Genomic DNA, 16,020 nt, shown 5'->3' on the forward strand with positions numbered 1-16,020 from the left:
TGGGATGTTTTCTTCAATGTTAACTTCCAGTATGCATCTCTTCTGTAGCATGAGCCGTACATCTTCTCATCTATAAGAGCCGTTTTTTCACCTGATATAATGTATATCCCTCTGTAACTTTTGCTGTCGAAACAGTGCCCTTTAAAAAACCCTTCCATAGGGATGCGCTTTACCACTGCCTCCTGGTGGTTCACTGTGATAACTGCACCTATAATTCTCACGTTAAGCCACTAGATGACGGTATTGAAGCGCAGCCCAATGGCGCTGTCGAAACAGTGCCCAGTTACACCGGTTTTACACATGAAAACGTAAATCTATATATACACTCAAATATATGTAACATTTATATATTTAGTGTCTCATTTAATTTGTAATTTATATATTTGTATATCAATCAGGCATTACATTATATAATTAGTCATTTATTTAAGCTTTGTGATATAATTATTTATGTATCCAAGTATTAAACCATTCAATTATGTATTTATTTATTTAGTTTTGGCCCCTATAATCGTCCATAATGTCGTAATCATAATATGTATACCCCCCACCCCCCAAAATCAAATCTGGTCAAAATGTCCCCCCCAATATATTGATTTAAAAATATTAATACAAATATAAATGTGCTATGCTACGACAAGCAACCATGCAGGCTGTCCGAAATGATTTAAAAAAAATGAATTGGTCCCCCCGATATGGCTACGGCCTTGCTGTATGTCCATTTTACCCATTGAACTAACTGTCATTATTCAACTGTGATTTGCAATCAATTACCCCTTTAAACGATTCACAATCCAGTCCACAGATACCGTCAAAACAGATTAACCTAGCCTAGTTCTAAGGCCGAATCCCAATACTCCCCCTTACCCCTTCCCCCTAGCCCTTAGTTTACCCCTAGCCCTTGGCCCCCTTGAAACTGAGGGGTAAGGGCTACATATGACGCCACTTGGTTACAGGTAGGCTACGTCATCTAGCAGGTATCGATATATCCAAAGCAAGTAGTGTTATGCACTGATATTAAACGAAATTCGCTGCTAATGGAGTTTACTTAAAACTGCACAATGCCCTACACGAGCGTCAACGCCCGGTTTCATTGAAAATGAATTGGAATCCGACGCCCACTCGCCGCCCACCTCCGCTATAGTGGACACGCACGGTAAGGGGCGTGTTTCAACCGAACCCAGAAAAAAATGCCTCTTCGCTCAATTTGATAGACCAACAAACAATCAAAGCAACGTTGTATGTTGTTTGTTGAAAACGAATTCAACCCAAGCGCTCTTTGGTGACGTTGTTGTTTACGTTACTGTTGATCATCTGTCCATCATCGTATTAAGCATAGATATATATATATATATATATATCTATGGTATTAAGCCCACCCTGAGAATTTGATTTGTCCGAACAGCTCAAGTTTGCACAGGAAACCCACTTGCTGTGTTGCTGTGCGAATTTATAAAGTGAAAGAAGAAACTAAGTCCAAACAAATCAAAGTTCTCTCTTTGTCCGACCACACCAGACAAAAAAATGAATGGGTCAAATGTGGTGGGAATGGTTGGTCTATCTGGGGCCTGTACTGGCTCCAAGATGTCAGAGTGGCAGGAGGCAGGCCCACACAAGCCCCCCCACCAAGACTTCATGATGGGGCAGCCGGGAGAGGACACCGGGGGTCCAAGCTGGAGCACTCGGGGAGAGGGATCGCCCTCTGTGCCCATCGTTAGGTGTTGGCACCTCTGCCAAGTCAGATCTGTAACTCCACACAACGACTGGTAACCCCCCCATTATGACCCTTGAACAGAGGTGCTAATGTCACACGTGTTGATGTGTAACAGACGTGGTCTTGCAAGTTCCATCAGAGGTATACGTCCCACTGTCCGCTCCAATTGGGAGTCGAACTCATCACCTCTGACTTCCCAAACGCCACCACGACCAACTACGCCAACGAAAAGCTAGCAATTGGTTGACGCGGGTGGCCTGTTACATACTTGAGAAGTGAGTTTCACCACACACCGGCTACAGATGTAAGACCCATATTTTCTTGTACAAAAACCTTATTTAGCCCCATTGATAGATCTGGGTCTAATTACATTAATAATTTTATAAAATATATGAAAGAGTGGTAGGCTAATAATTTTGTTCTGCGTAGTAAGGTACTAGTTCCCGAGTCTGTATTCAAAGCTTCCTGGTTTGTTACTCATACGCACCCCTACTTTGAGAACTTACAAACTTACTTACAATACTGCAGTGTATCCTCATTACTCACTGGACTAGCGGGCCGTTTCAAATAAAGCTGTTTCTGCACCATTCCTTGGTTCACTGTGGCCTACCACCTCTGTCCTGACAGGTGCACTTCACTGTTCACCCAGAACCGTCGGTGGTAAGCCCCTCTTGTGGGACTGAGAATTAAAAAATCTGCTTAAAGATTAGTTTTTCTACCTATATCTTGAGGATAAACACTCAGAAAACGTTTTTCCCATATTGGCTACATTTAGGATATTAAGATCATATTTATCGTTATCGTTACAAATGTTGAACGTGAATAAATTAACACGCCCACAACTTACTTTCCAGATTTTTTTTGGTAGACCTATATTTTGTTGCTTGTGTGAAATGTAGACTATTTATACTCTTCGGAGTATCGAATGTGCGGAAGGATTCCATACCCTGGCCTGTATGAACCGCTGAAATCACCGAGGGAGACAAGCGCTATGACGACAGGTGCACAATGTAGGTCCTTCGTGAAGGAAACATCCGTACAGGTAAATTTGATATATTTTATATGATTAAATATATAGCCTACGGTCTAAAACTTAAAACAATTGGGACAGTTACTTTTACTGTGCTTATAACATACGTGAAATCCAATAACACATTATTAGTAAGGATACAGGTGATTCGCACGGTCTCCATCACCTGCTGGGGCGTACCACAATGGCGAGCATCAGGAACAATTCCACTCTTACGCCTTTAAAAACATTGCGATTATTTATGTGATTAATTACAGTGTAGGCTACCTTGTAGACTACGTCCGTTTGAAAGGCGTTTTTCATAGTTTCATATTGAAATATTTCCCTTTTTACCCGATAATGTATTTGAATGTTTTCAGGTTTAGTGAATGTAATGGAAAACAAACATCAGGCTACTGACCGAGAGACCCAACCACCTCAACATTGGAGAAGTTGCAAGTTGATTATAGATCCAGTGTTATCAAATGGATTTTTAAAAGTCTATCGTTATGATGGGCAGCATTTCAGTATGCCTGTAAGCTTATTTACTCTTTTACTTTTGATATGTTAGCTGATTTAAATGACTTTAACGCTGTTTAAAAATCAGAACAAATCAATACATATTAAATGCTAGTTTATTATATCGCTACGTTGACATTATTAAATGCTGTTTTCTCTGTAGGTTCAAGATTTAGGAGTGTTTGCTGTGGACACAGTCAGAGACCCCAGAATATGCCGTCTTTGGACAAAATACGATGAGATTGATCTTCTAGTTCCTAAATTTAAGGTGGTATCACTTACCTGTGATGATGGTCAGACAATTATTATCGGAAAGTTGTACTGAAATTGTTCTGTGACATGATTTGTGTTTCAGGTTGATGAATGCTATGTTGGCCCAATTCCTCCCAAAGAAGTGACGTTTGCACGGTTAAATGACAACGTCCGAGAGGGTTTCTTGACTGACTTGTGCAAGAAATACGGACGGATCGAAGAAGTGGACATTTTATACAATCCTCAAAACAAAAAGCATTTAGGAATTGCCAAAGTCCTTTTTGACACAGTCAAGGCGGCCAAGGAGGCAGTGCAGCACCTTCATCAGACGTCAGTCATGGGGAACATCATTCATGTGGAGCTGGATCCAAGAGGTAAAGTGAAGAACAGCACTGTCCTCTGTCCTCTATGTATGTTTGTCTTGAAATCCATCTGTAAACATAAACACATATAAATCCAGCTACATTTATGTATGTGTTGTAATTCAATTTGCTATGTTTTATACGATATCTTTCCCAGGTGATAACCGTTTGCGATATGTCCATCTTCTGATTAATGGACACTACACTCCTCAGACAGTGCCCGTGGGAATCAATGACGTCACCCTTCAATACCTAACTGATCGTTTTCTGGTAACATTTTGCTGAGTTTTTATTTTATTTTATTATTCCTCACAAAAACCGCATCAACGATTTTCTTGATTCAGCTGTCCCCAGTGACATGCTAAGGCCTGGAAAGACCCCCCAGTCATTTCTGTTCTGTACTTTCCCTCCTCCCTCAGGGCACCAAAACCACCCTGAGACACAACGATCAAATCTCAACATTCACCGGGTGCATTTCCAGTCCGACCAGCATTGCGACGCCTCTCTCTCTGGACACAGCATATTCCAGTATTTGGCAGGACACTCCAGGAAGTTTGGGACAGACGCCCCAATCTCAAGGCACCCCTCGCACGCCTTGCCTCTCTGGAACCCCGATGTCTCAAGACTCCTGCTACTCCAGCCAGCAGACCACGCCCATCCACCAAGCCAGCCAGGGGGACCACTCCTCCTACAGTGTTCACAGACGCCTCAGGAGCGACGGTCCGAGCGGGAGCTGTCGCCAGCCAGGACGCTACCAAGGGAGATTCCACCGCAGCTCCCAGCTGAGCTCCCTGTTCCAGCTACTCCAACCACCTCCTCCACTCCCCCTCCAGTCCCAGATACACGACGCCGCTGCCGACAGCCACAGGGCTTCTCTTCCGTGGGCTCAGAACACCCACCCTGGGAGAGAGGCCCTCTCTCTCTTCCCCCACCAGGAGTCCACGGTGGAACATTCCCCCTACTCTAAGGCTCTCTCTCTGGGCGGCGGTTCTGCCGGCATCTCAAGCATCGCTCCCACACCTGTGGGTCAGAGGGCCGATACGCCAACGCCGGAGCATCATATCTGCATGGCTGACTCTCCCCCCTCGCCTCCGGACAGTTCCGGAACCCGCGTCCGAGAGACGCAGAGCCACAGCCTGGATACTCGCATTGAGATGCTCCTGAGGAAGAACCAGGGCTCCTGTGCGCCCCTTCCCACCCACCTCCCCGACCCCCTCCTTGGCAACGGGAGTTTGAAGACGGCGGAACGTCTCCAGGAGAGTCCTGTTTCCCGCTCCTCATCAAAGGTTCCTCACTTCTCTCTGGACGGCACTCCGGTGCTCAGCGGATCTCCCTTAAACGGCATCCCGCGCACCGCCAGCAACCTGGAAGACGGCAGTTCATCACCCCTCCCTGGCGGAGAAGAGGACCAGCTTGCTGCTGTTGTGGAGCCCTTCACAGAGACACCGCAGGCCTCGGGAAACATCCCTCTAACGTTGAAGATTAGAGGCCAAACAGACCAGAGCACCGCTGACCAATCGGATGAGAGGACTAGACTCTTGCCACCCTCTTGGGTAAAGAAAGCAGGGTCATCATTAATATAGAATAACTATTTATATTTAGAATAATTCGATTAATTATTTTTCTCATTTCCGGCTAAGGTTATGAGAATGTGAGATAGTAGTGTACTTTGTTCCACAGTGCCAGGTGGTTGTGTAAATTGTAATATGTTATGTGCTTCAATCTGCCAGAGATTCTTTTATAATTGTATTGCTTGTTTTTTGGCATTGCAGACACAGGTCCTGCCTTCGTCAGAAGAACACTTCCACATCTCTGCACCTCAGCATCCCACTTCATACTTCAGTGGAAACCTTCCAAACCCTGTCTCGAACCCTAAGTCAGCTTTGCCTGCGAATGGTCGCACACGAATAATGCCCTTTAACCTCCCGGTTCAAATCCCCCCCAGGAACCCTCGTCCTCCAATCCCTCCTTCTATTCTACCCTTTCCAGTCCCTCTCTCCAACGGCACCATTCCTATCCCCCCTCCTGGCTTTGTACCTGTGCCTGGTCAGGGCATCCCCCTACCTCCTCCCCTTCTCCCCCCACCTCCTGCCGTCCTCGGACCCCCTCCACCTTTAGTTGCCCCGCCCCCTATCCCGCCCCTAGCGTACCCCTACCCCATAAGCAATCAGCAGTCGGACCACGTTCTTTACCCACCTCAGAGGAACAAGCTCGTTCCTTTCAGTGCCCCCCCTTGGCCCCTGCCCCTCATCCCAAGGTTCGACCCCTCCGTGCCCCCCCCGGGTTACCTTCCTCCAAGGAAGGACCTGCACAAGGTCACTGTGGACAAAGTCATCTCCGTCATCATCGACGAGCTGAAGTCCATCATGAGGAAGGATATCACTCGCAAAATGGTGGAAGGTGTGGCGTTCAGGGCGTTTGACCAGTGGTGGGATGACCAGGAGCAGACAGCGAAGGTAAAGCACATCGCACACGTCGCAGTAAGAGATCTCACGACGCCCCCTAGTCGATAACATGAGCCATGTCTCTTTCAATTCGGTCAGTCTGGTTTGGGTACGTTTTCAATGGTGATGCCTCCCCTTCTCACAGACTGCTGTGATGCCAGGGAGAGGAGAGGAGAGAGAGGAGGACAGGACGCACCCTAGAGACCCTCTCACGCTGATTGCTGGCCTGCGTAAGACAGTCCAACTGCCTTCTTTCAAGGTACGGCTGTTACCGAACTTCAAATGTAAAATGCCAGATTTGATTGAGTTGAGAGTCATGACGACTGAAAATCTTCTACACGCAGGTGAAGAAGAAAAGGCTCGGTGATACCAGTGAGGATCCCAAAGCAGAGGTGGGCCCCTCTGCGCCTGACAGGGATGGACACGGGGTCACAGGTCAGTGCCGGGGGGTCATACGCAGTCAGCAGAATTGAAATGCGCCTATGGCGGCACTCGTATGGACAGAAATAAGGTTTTTGTTGTTCCTCAGTCGAGGCGCAGGAGGGTGGCGTGGCGGGTCTCACCCCAGACCAGGCTTCTCTCGCTGGGGGTGGCAGTTCAGCCGTTAAGCGGAGACATGCGAGGCCTCTTGAGCTGGACAGTGAGGGGGAGGAAGAGGAGGAAGAGGAGGAGGGTGCAGAACAAAAAGAGGAACGAAGTGAAGAGAACGACTTCTGTCCTAACAGCCAGGTGCGCTGAGATTTAACTGTTCATGATGCAAAGTGACGAGAAATGGATTATTATTGTGTTGTGATATACTGTATGTTAAGGTTGATGTTGCTAATGTTAGCTCGATGTGATGTTGTAGCGATGTGAAGAGGGTGATAATGAGGAACTGAACGAGGACAACAGACTGGATGATGATGACGTCGAGGCAACAGGAGATGAACTTTCCACTGAGGGTATTTGTTTTGAAAGGATTTTTAACACATACTGTGCAATTAAATAACGCATCTACTGAGACACAGTTACTGAAACAACTTTCTAACCCTCCAGATGACAAAAGGAGCTTTTCAGAGCCCGAGTCTCGCTCCTCCTCCTCCTCTTCTCCCTTCTCCTCGGAAGAGAGTGAATCCTTCACGGACTCTTCGGAATCTTTCTCTTCAGAGTACAGCGATGAATCCCCAGACTCCACCTATGGAGAGGAAGAGGAGGATGAGGAGGAAGACGAGGGGGAGGAGGGCTCACAGGGGGGGGCTTGGGAACACAGTAGAGTGGAGTGTGTGGTGATATCGTCAGAAGAGGAGATGGAGCTGGAAGCCCCCCTCACCCCCACAGCCCCCCTCACCCCCACAGCCCCCCTCACCCCGGGCACAGAGCTGGAGGTGGAGCTTGCTCTGCTGGGGGGATCCCATGGGGGTCTGGAGAGGGATCTGGAGGAAGCCTTGCTGGGTCACACCAACAGCCTCTTTTTTCCAGACCCAGTGGGGGAGCGTCTACTTGGTGAACACCTGCACCCACTTCAGGCACCTTGTCCTATAGGACTCCCAGGTAGAGTATCTGGTCAATGAATACTTTTGAACTATTAATGAATTGAATCTTCAATTGTTGAATTCACATCACAACATCACTTACTCAAGAGTTGTATCACATACCATGTGTTTGCCACTGTTTCTGCAGTGGCGTGTTCTGACTTTGACGTGGAGACTGACAGTCCTGAGTGGGAGATGGACTCACCAGAGACCCCCAGGCCTCTCACCCCCACGGGTTCCCTGGTGGACAGTGACCCCGACGTGCTCTTCAAGAGCAAGCCGACCCCCCCTCCTGTGGTGGAGGTGGAACTGCCACAAACGCCTGGCCAGGGCGGGGCTTCCTCGCTGGACAGTGAGGAAGACTTGATGGACCAGCTCCTTTATCTGTCAAACGCTGATCCCAAAGAGCGTGCCGTCGCAGTGTCGTACGCGGCCGACGACGACATGCCCAGGACGCCGGGCGCCGAGGAGAGGAGCGTCTGGACTCCGCACAACTCCAGTCGCGTTCCAAAGACACCTGGGCGGGAGACCACCCCTTCGGAGGGGAGTCTGGTAATGAGCCCGCCTCCACCTCTCCCGCGGAGCCCCTTCCACATCCCCTCTCTGTCCTCCAACCTGTACACCCCCCGCACCCCCGGCAGGGACATCACCCCTCCCAGGAGGCCCACTAGACATCTCCGCGCCCTGGGTAGACCGACAACGCGCCCCTCGCCTCGCTCACACGCCCCTGTTCTGTCATCCCTGGTCTATGACGAGCGGCTGACAGCATCCCCCGTCGTTTCGCCCCCCCCCTGCAGCCGGTTCTCAGCGGAGTCGCCTGCTTCTGGGGACGTGTGGCTCGGTCCCCGGGCCCGGGGCCAGGTCCCCCTGCAGGGCCTGGAGAACAGGCCCGGCCTGGTGGACGAGAAAGAGAGGGGGAAGCTGTTCCGGAGGAGGGTATGGCAAAGGAGGAGACGGAAGAGGAGGAGGTGGAGGAGGGTGCAACGGTGGGAGAGGACGTGGTCGGCGCCGAGAGAGACTCCCTCGCTCTGTCCCGGTCTCTCCCCTCGCCGTCGCTCTCCCGGCGGAGAGAGGGAGGTCCTCCACAGGGTGTGGAAGGAAGGGATGGACGAGGAGGACCACAGGCTCCTGCAGGCTACCTACGAGAGGAGACTGCAGCACGACAATGTCCGCTGGCTCACTGACACCCACTGGGTCCCTCACCCTCATATCCTTCAGTCACAAAGACTTCCTGCTTCCTGTTGTCGGAATTGATTTAGTAAAAGTATCAGTATCAGTATGACTCTCAAACTTGCGTTTCCCTAGCAACTCTCCACTCACCAGAGTCCTGACAGAGGAGGTTGAGGAGGGCTGTGATTGGCTGCGGAGCCACGTGACCGGCTCGGCCCGCACCGAGGGATTCTACAAAATCGACAAGAAGGACAAGATCAACTATCTCCACAGCACACGTCTGGCCACGCCCTCTCGCCTGACAAATACTCAGGTATTTGTTTCCGTCGCGAGTCTGTTTAGATCATATCTGACAAATGTCAGTTTCAAACTACTGAGACTTTTGAAAAAAGACTTAAAACATTTAATTTTAAGCAGATCTTATGAGTTTTAATGATCTAATTGTATCTTATATTGATGTTTTACCTTGTTTTTATCATCCTAACTGTAGCACTTTGAGATTTGTTTTCAAATGTAAAGTGAGTTAGAAATAAAATCTATTAATAGTATTATTATTATTATTATGTTGACGCTGATGAGGAGCGTGTGTCTCTGCAGGGCGGAAGCCTCCCAGCCAAGCAACAGGCCTTGCTGCGCTCGGGGTCAGAGTTCAGGTCTGAACAGCGCCGCTTGCTGGCCTCCTTCAGCTGCGACAGCGACCTGGTCAAGTTCAACCAGCTCAAGGTGAGGACATCCGAACCCCAAACAAGTTCCAGCGTTGTGACTTTGTAGCTCTGCTGTCCTGGTTCCTTTACTGTGCACCAAACAAGGTCCCGCCCCCCGGGGGCATGTCCCTCTCTTTCAGTTCCGCAAGAAGAAGATCCGATTCTGCCGCAGCCACATCCACGACTGGGGGCTGTTTGCCCAGGAGCCCATAGCTGCAGATGAGATGGTGATCGAGTACGTGGGCCAGACCATCAGACAGGTGAGAGGCTGGGGCAGACACGAGACACAAGCAGAGCTCCAGGCAGGTGAGAGGCTGGGGCAGACACGAGACACAAGCAGAGCTCCAGGCAGGTGAGAGGCTGGGGCAGACACGAGACACAAGCAGAGCTCCAAGCACTGCAAGGCCTCACGGTGAAATGCCAGGGACTGGATTACTAGTAACGATTACCACACAGAGGGTCGAGCGTTGTCTTGCTGGATAGACGTGACTGACTATGTGCGTCCTGTTCTCAGCTGATAGCGGACATGAGGGAGAAGCGCTACGAGGATGAGGGCATTGGGAGCAGCTATCTGTTTAGGGTGGACGAGGAGTACATCTTAGACGCCACTAAGTGTGGGAACCTCGCCAGGTTTATTAACCACAGCTGTAATGTGAGTAGTGCCACTCAGAAATATAGAAACAAATGATTGTCTTTTGAATGTGTGACAAATTACCACATCCTTATCGTAATCATGTATTCTGTTGGTTCCAAATACTGAAAATACCATCTTAATGTTGTTTATATTACGACTATACAACTAGACATACGAGAATATGACTGTGTAATGAAATAAATACAAATCTGATGACTCATGGTGTAGGTGTACTTATGTGCACAGTCTATTGTTAAGGTTTTTCCCAACGTGTTCCAACTGTTTTTCCTTTAGCCAAACTGCTATGCAAAGATCATCACAGTGGATTCGCAGAAGAAGATTGTGATCTACTCCCGGCAGCCTATCAGCATCAACGAGGAGATCACCTACGACTACAAATTCCCCATTGAGGATGAGAAGATCCCATGTCTGTGCGAAGCAGACAACTGCAGAGGATCCCTCAACTGACAAGTGGTCTGAGCACCCACGCCTGGTGCTGATTGGTCTGACCATCCACCCCGGGTGCTGATTGGTCTGACATCCCACCCCTTGTGCTGATTGGTCTAACATCCCACCCCTTGTGCTGATTGGTCTAACCATGGGCTGATGTCCAGCGCCAGGGGTGGGGAAGACCACAAGCCTGTGCCTCAGTCCTGAAGATAAACCTGTGTATCTGGACCATGTTTTCATTCATGAGAACTAATGAAAATGCATTCAACTTGTATCAAGTATTTTAACAGATTATTTTGGTAATTTGGTGAAATAACAGTGGTTGACGTGTATGTAGACTAATGATTGTACCTCTGTTTATAATATACATAAAGATCTCTTTTTATAAAGTAAGGAGACTCCAAGTCAGATTACCCCTGTTATATTTATAACTTCTAGAAGTTTTCTTTTGTCTCTGTTTTTTTTTTTTTAACAAGTCACAATCCAGTAATATATTTTATTACATGCACTTAGAATGAAAGCAAAATTTGAAAGAGTACAAAAGCAATTAGGGTAAGAAACAATTCATGTTTGGACTTTTTGTTGTTGTTAATGCAGCAATTAAATCACATCGTGCATTGGGGCATTATGTTTCATATGTAACTCACATCCTCAAGGAACTGTCTATGCTTTTTACAGCATATATCTTTAAAGCAATGTTAACAGGCATCAAGGTTGAGTATAAATAGCCCATGTACAGTTACATTTGTTATATAGTGTGCAGGAGAGAAGTAACAGGTGAAGTGTCAGTGCTTCAGAGGTTCTTGCTAACTCCATTAGGGGTCAGGATAGTCAAGTTCCCCCTGGCGTTTTGGTCTGCCTCAATGGCCTCAAAAAGGGCCTTGAAATTGCCGGCTCCAAAACCCTGGAGAGAAGAAGAACACAAGGTGTCAAAGACATCGTCATGGCGACGAGTTCCCTGAAAGACTTTTTGCGTTTCTCAGATCTGTCGCATGGAACCAGAATCACATAGACTTTGATGTCCTTTCAGTGTGAATCCTGTGTGTGACATCACCTGGTGGTTGTGTCTCTGGATCACTTCCAGGAACACAGTGGGCCGGTCCTGCACCGGCTTGGTGAAGATCTGGAGCAGGTAGCCACCATCATCGTAGTCCACTAAAATCTTCAGCTCCTGGAAAATCAACAGCAACGTTTACATTTAGTCATTTAGCAGACGCTCTTATCCAGAGCGACTTTCAGTAAGTACAGGGACATTGCCCCTGAGGCAAGTAGGGTGAAATGCCTTGCCCAAGGACATGTCATTTTCCCCTTCTAGGAATCAAACCGGCAACCTTCTGATTAATAGCCCTATTGCCTAACCGCTGAAACCCTTCAATTAGGAGGCACGTCTTGGAAACCATACAGTGTAGATGAGGACAGAATAGATATCAGTCCTGTATCTCATACAATTGAGACATACATTTTACTTTGTAAAACATTTTTTTTTTGCCTCTTACCTCCAGAATGTCCAGGTCCTCTGTGACCTTAACTTTGGAACGTTTGAGATTCTCTCTCAGTTGCTGGTAGTATGTGTCCGGAACTGTCATGAACTCCATCCCTCTCTCCTTCAGATTACGGATCTAAAAGCAGCAAGCAAGATCCGTCAACAAAACAAATCAAACCGCCCAGGAAGGATGCAGATACTGGCCTGTATGTTGAGCCACAGATAGACTTACTGCAGTGATGATGTTTGATGTGTTCATGGCAATGTGCTGTACACCTGGTCCCCCGTAATACTCCACATACTCCTGTTAACACAGACGAGGCGGTCAGAGAGGCGGAAGTGAATCTTAAAAAAAAGAAAAACGAAGTCAAAGTATTTCCTAACACGGACGCGAAAACAGCGAGGACAACTTGCCTGGATCTGGGACTTGCGCTTGCCCATGGCCGGCTCGTTGATGGGCATCTTCACCGACTCTTCATAGTTGGCCACGACGATGGAGCGCAGAGCGCTGAAGTCTGTCTGCAGCTGCTTGTCGTCCACGGACCAGAACCGATGGAACATGAGGTTCCTCCTATACCTGTGGGAGCAAAGGTCTTTCAGGTTGGGGAGGGTCGCTCTGACCCCTTCCTGCTCGCGGTCGTGTAGCCCACTGACCCATCTTGTTTGGAAAGCAGGTCCTCTCTTCCTTTTGATCTCAGCGCCGCTATAGGCTCTTAACTCATCCCAGATGTGAGGTACAGGCAGAAAACTGTTGAGTCATACTAGTGCCTGGTGTTTGCCAAAAAGGCAGGGTTACATAATACCTACCGCCTCCCTCATTCACTCTTTTCTCTTAACATCCAGCCAAACTTGAAGTAAAACTTCACTTATTTTGGTGGTGGACGGAGAAATGTATAGAAACTAGAATTATGTCTTTTCGGTTGCTGTTTTCTATTACATTAGTGTGCGCTGGATTTATTTCCCTCCGAGGAGGAGGGTTTAGGAGGGTGGTTCAAGTATGGAACAGTGTGTGTGGAGGGTTTTATAATGCAGCCTGACTGTGATTGAATGCAAATTTACCATTCCACCACAGGCACCATCTCATCATCTGGCTGGTTCCCAACAACATGATCAATGAAGTCGAGGTGTCCACGTGGCCTGTGAATACAACAAGCCAATGTTACCACAAAATAAGGTAACAAAACAATAATTATACAGAGTTATACAGAATTCCATGTACTTACAGCTTTTCCAACAATGGGTCCAGGTGTAAAGGTGGTTGAAACCCTGGTAGAAACGGGCCCTTGTATCCTGTTCGCTCCACAAATGTGTGTGTAGTGTCACCATACTGCAGAAACCAAGACTTTCTGTTACACAACAGTGCACTAAACGATGCATCTACGAGTCCAAACTATATCTAAACAATTCAATGTGTTTTTTTTTTACCAACCGTTTGGAGAACAGCCAGCTTTACTTTCCCGAATTTGTCCTCGAGTACAAATGGCTCTTTCACAATGATGGCACCTCTCTCTCGGGCTTTCTGGAGAGGTCATTGACCACAGAAACCATGTCAGAGATAAAACACTGTCGGTACTACAAAGAGAGTGGCTGTGACCGAAAACAGTCTTGTTACCTGTACAAGGAAATCACAGTTCTCCACCGTAAATGCGATGTCTTTGGCTCCGTCACCATGCTTCACCAGGTGCTCTCCCATTTCTTAACACAAGAGAACAGAAATACACTCTGTTTCACAAAATACGCTTGAATATCATTGAAACTAAACAGGTTAGGAGCTCAACCGGTCAGGCTTGTCCAACAGTGCGTCCTGTACCTTTGTTCCCAGGGTTGAGGGCAGAGGAGAACACATACAGGATCTGTAAAAGACAACAAACCAAACGGTCACACCATAGTGTGGGCCAGACTGTCACTGCATCCCTTTAGTGGAACGTTACGGTGCTCACCTTGCCTTGCTTCACTACGTGAGACACCACATCACGGTTCCCTGTCTCCAAACCCTGATACGCCACAGGTTCAAACCCAAGCTTGTTGCAGTAGTAGGATGCTGCCTGATGGGACAGGAAGTAAACTATTTAGACACTCAACAAACATCTCCCCAAACATGCGATACATTTCACATAACATTGCGTGTCAGTTTAGTGAAGGATCGCCTTCTGGTAGTGCAGAGACAAAGCTGGAGCCCCAGTATGGATCACATTAGGAGAGGGATGATGGTGCGGTTTGGGGTTTCATGCTATTGCCTCCACCCCTTAGGAGAGCCAATAGCCATCCACACAGAGAATACTCCTCCGTTTCTGAGAGTTGAAATGGAAACAACATGCAAAAGAAAGAAAAAAAAAGAAAACTGCACAGACATACAGAGACAACAATGGCATGAAGGTCATTGTACCTGTTTGGCATTTCCAACCCAGAATGTGATGTGGTCAAAGCAGATGAACCTGCCCTGCTCATGCTGAGGCAAAAGTATGACAGTTAGACAGACAAATACAAGAGCAATTTAGACATGGGCGCATGTGAAGCCCTCTGTGACATGCTTGCGTGTAAAAAGGGCTATACAAATAAATTTTATTTGATTTGATTTGACATGTATTTCATGTAATACAATTCTGCCACTTCCTACAAACTACACTGGACTTCACTTTAGTTTCTTAAACTAATTTCATAATAAAAGTCCCCACCGTTATAATGCTGTTTATATATTCGTTGTATGTATTTGCTTTCAAGATTTATACCAGTACCTTTTCACCTTTATCCGTGTAGGTAGTCTAGAAGGAAAAAAAACAATATGCACATAGAAAACAAATGAGAAGCCTATCACATCAGTTCAATGTAAAACAGCCATTGCAATTACAAGGTAAGAATTTCGAAAGTTTTTGTCTTACCATCTTGTGTCTTTCTGTCTTGCTACAGTTTCAAAAGGCCAGCTAGAGTAATTTGCCCAGCATTTAAACGATCAGAGCTAGTTTCCTCTTCCACGCCCACCGGTGTTCTTGGAGGTGGAGAATGCTCATGCTTGCTTTGTTACACAATAATTGCACTTGTCAGTCTTGTCAAAAAAGACCGACAATAACAAATGGATTTCAATTATTTGATCATTCTTTGCCTCTGGAAAATACTGCTGGTTACGCATTACGACTATTAATTTTGAATCAGATCGTTATGTTTAAATAAACATGTATTATAATGATCTACATATCGCAACTTATTAACCGTTGTTTTAAACTTCTTTTTTGTTCTGAAACGATCTTAAATATAGTGTGGATAATGCAGAGGTAATCCAGTGCTCTTAACCATCTCCACAGCAAGCTAAATCCCACACATGTTAGTGTTTAGTGTTCGGAGGAGGTTCACTCAAGAAGCTTTCTTATTGGCTCATTTGGTGTAGCAAATAGATTAAGGAACCAACGATCTGATCATCATAACTTTTGTATTGTAGAACATCATTGTAGTCAGAGTATAAGTCTAATGTAACTATGTGTAGAATGTATCAGTCAGTTATTAGTTCAAGAACAAATATGGTATAATGGTACAGTTGTACAAAATACAATGTTATATGGAAACATGTTTTTTTAACATAGCAGCACTAGCACTAACCCTAACTGTCCCCGAGTACAGCTCCTGTCCACAACATATTTGGTTCCTTTAGTCTTTCATCTGTATGGTTCAAATATCATCTGTGCATGATTGTGGACAGATATTCTGGATATATGGATGTAGCCTACGGGTCAGTACTCAGACGAGGTGTTTTCAACACTGCAGGTCACCTCTGGG

At 46.8% G+C, this 16,020-nt stretch overlaps 2 protein-coding genes across 2 annotated transcripts; one reads left to right on the plus strand and one right to left on the minus strand.

The window, feature by feature from the left end:
• The first annotated feature begins 3,117 nt into the window (after nt 1-3,117).
• LOC124486879 (histone-lysine N-methyltransferase SETD1B-A-like) lies at nt 3,118-11,180 on the plus strand. The gene is made up of 18 exons (XM_047048758.1): nt 3,118-3,258; nt 3,406-3,510; nt 3,598-3,868; nt 4,014-4,126; nt 4,276-4,649; nt 4,956-5,409; nt 5,629-6,312; nt 6,446-6,559; nt 6,645-6,735; nt 6,830-7,029; nt 7,148-7,241; nt 7,657-7,830; nt 7,960-9,018; nt 9,128-9,294; nt 9,579-9,704; nt 9,826-9,945; nt 10,200-10,337; nt 10,614-11,180. Exons 1-18 carry the CDS (start codon nt 3,118-3,120, stop codon nt 10,785-10,787), a joined length of 4,599 nt encoding a protein of 1,532 aa, XP_046904714.1. The 3' UTR covers nt 10,788-11,180.
• A 71-nt stretch (nt 11,181-11,251) lies between these two features.
• hpdb (4-hydroxyphenylpyruvate dioxygenase b) lies at nt 11,252-15,547 on the minus strand. Its single transcript, XM_047048673.1, has 14 exons — nt 15,132-15,547; nt 14,988-15,014; nt 14,639-14,701; nt 14,193-14,297; nt 14,063-14,105; nt 13,865-13,947; nt 13,682-13,771; nt 13,476-13,579; nt 13,312-13,389; nt 12,667-12,829; nt 12,485-12,556; nt 12,266-12,388; nt 11,824-11,940; nt 11,252-11,673 (listed from the first exon to the last, which is right to left on the minus strand). Exons 1-14 carry the CDS (start codon nt 15,132-15,134, stop codon nt 11,563-11,565), a joined length of 1,182 nt encoding a protein of 393 aa, XP_046904629.1. The 5' UTR covers nt 15,135-15,547; the 3' UTR covers nt 11,252-11,562.
• Between the last annotated feature and the right edge of the window lie 473 nt (nt 15,548-16,020).

This window comes from Hypomesus transpacificus, chromosome 24 (genome assembly GCF_021917145.1).
Source record: "Hypomesus transpacificus isolate Combined female chromosome 24, fHypTra1, whole genome shotgun sequence".
Lineage (NCBI taxonomy): Eukaryota > Metazoa > Chordata > Actinopteri > Osmeriformes > Osmeridae > Hypomesus > Hypomesus transpacificus.

Bases quoted from the DNA above. Each gene is read 5' to 3' on its own strand.
- LOC124486879 (XM_047048758.1), top strand. From the start codon at position 3,118: ATGGAAAACAAACATCAGGCTACTGACCGAGAGACCCAACCACCTCAA. The intron at 5,410-5,628 runs GTAAAGAAAGCA...TTGGCATTGCAG, and splicing joins GACTCTTGCCACCCTCTTGG to ACACAGGTCCTGCCTTCGTC. The intron at 6,313-6,445 runs GTAAAGCACATC...CCCTTCTCACAG, and splicing joins ACCAGGAGCAGACAGCGAAG to ACTGCTGTGATGCCAGGGAG.
- hpdb (XM_047048673.1), bottom strand. The intron at 14,106-14,192 runs GTGAGCACCGTA...TGTCTTTTACAG, and splicing joins ACGTAGTGAAGCAAGGCAAG to ATCCTGTATGTGTTCTCCTC. The intron at 13,580-13,681 runs GTTGGTAAAAAA...TGGTTTCTGCAG, and splicing joins AGCTGGCTGTTCTCCAAACG to TATGGTGACACTACACACAC.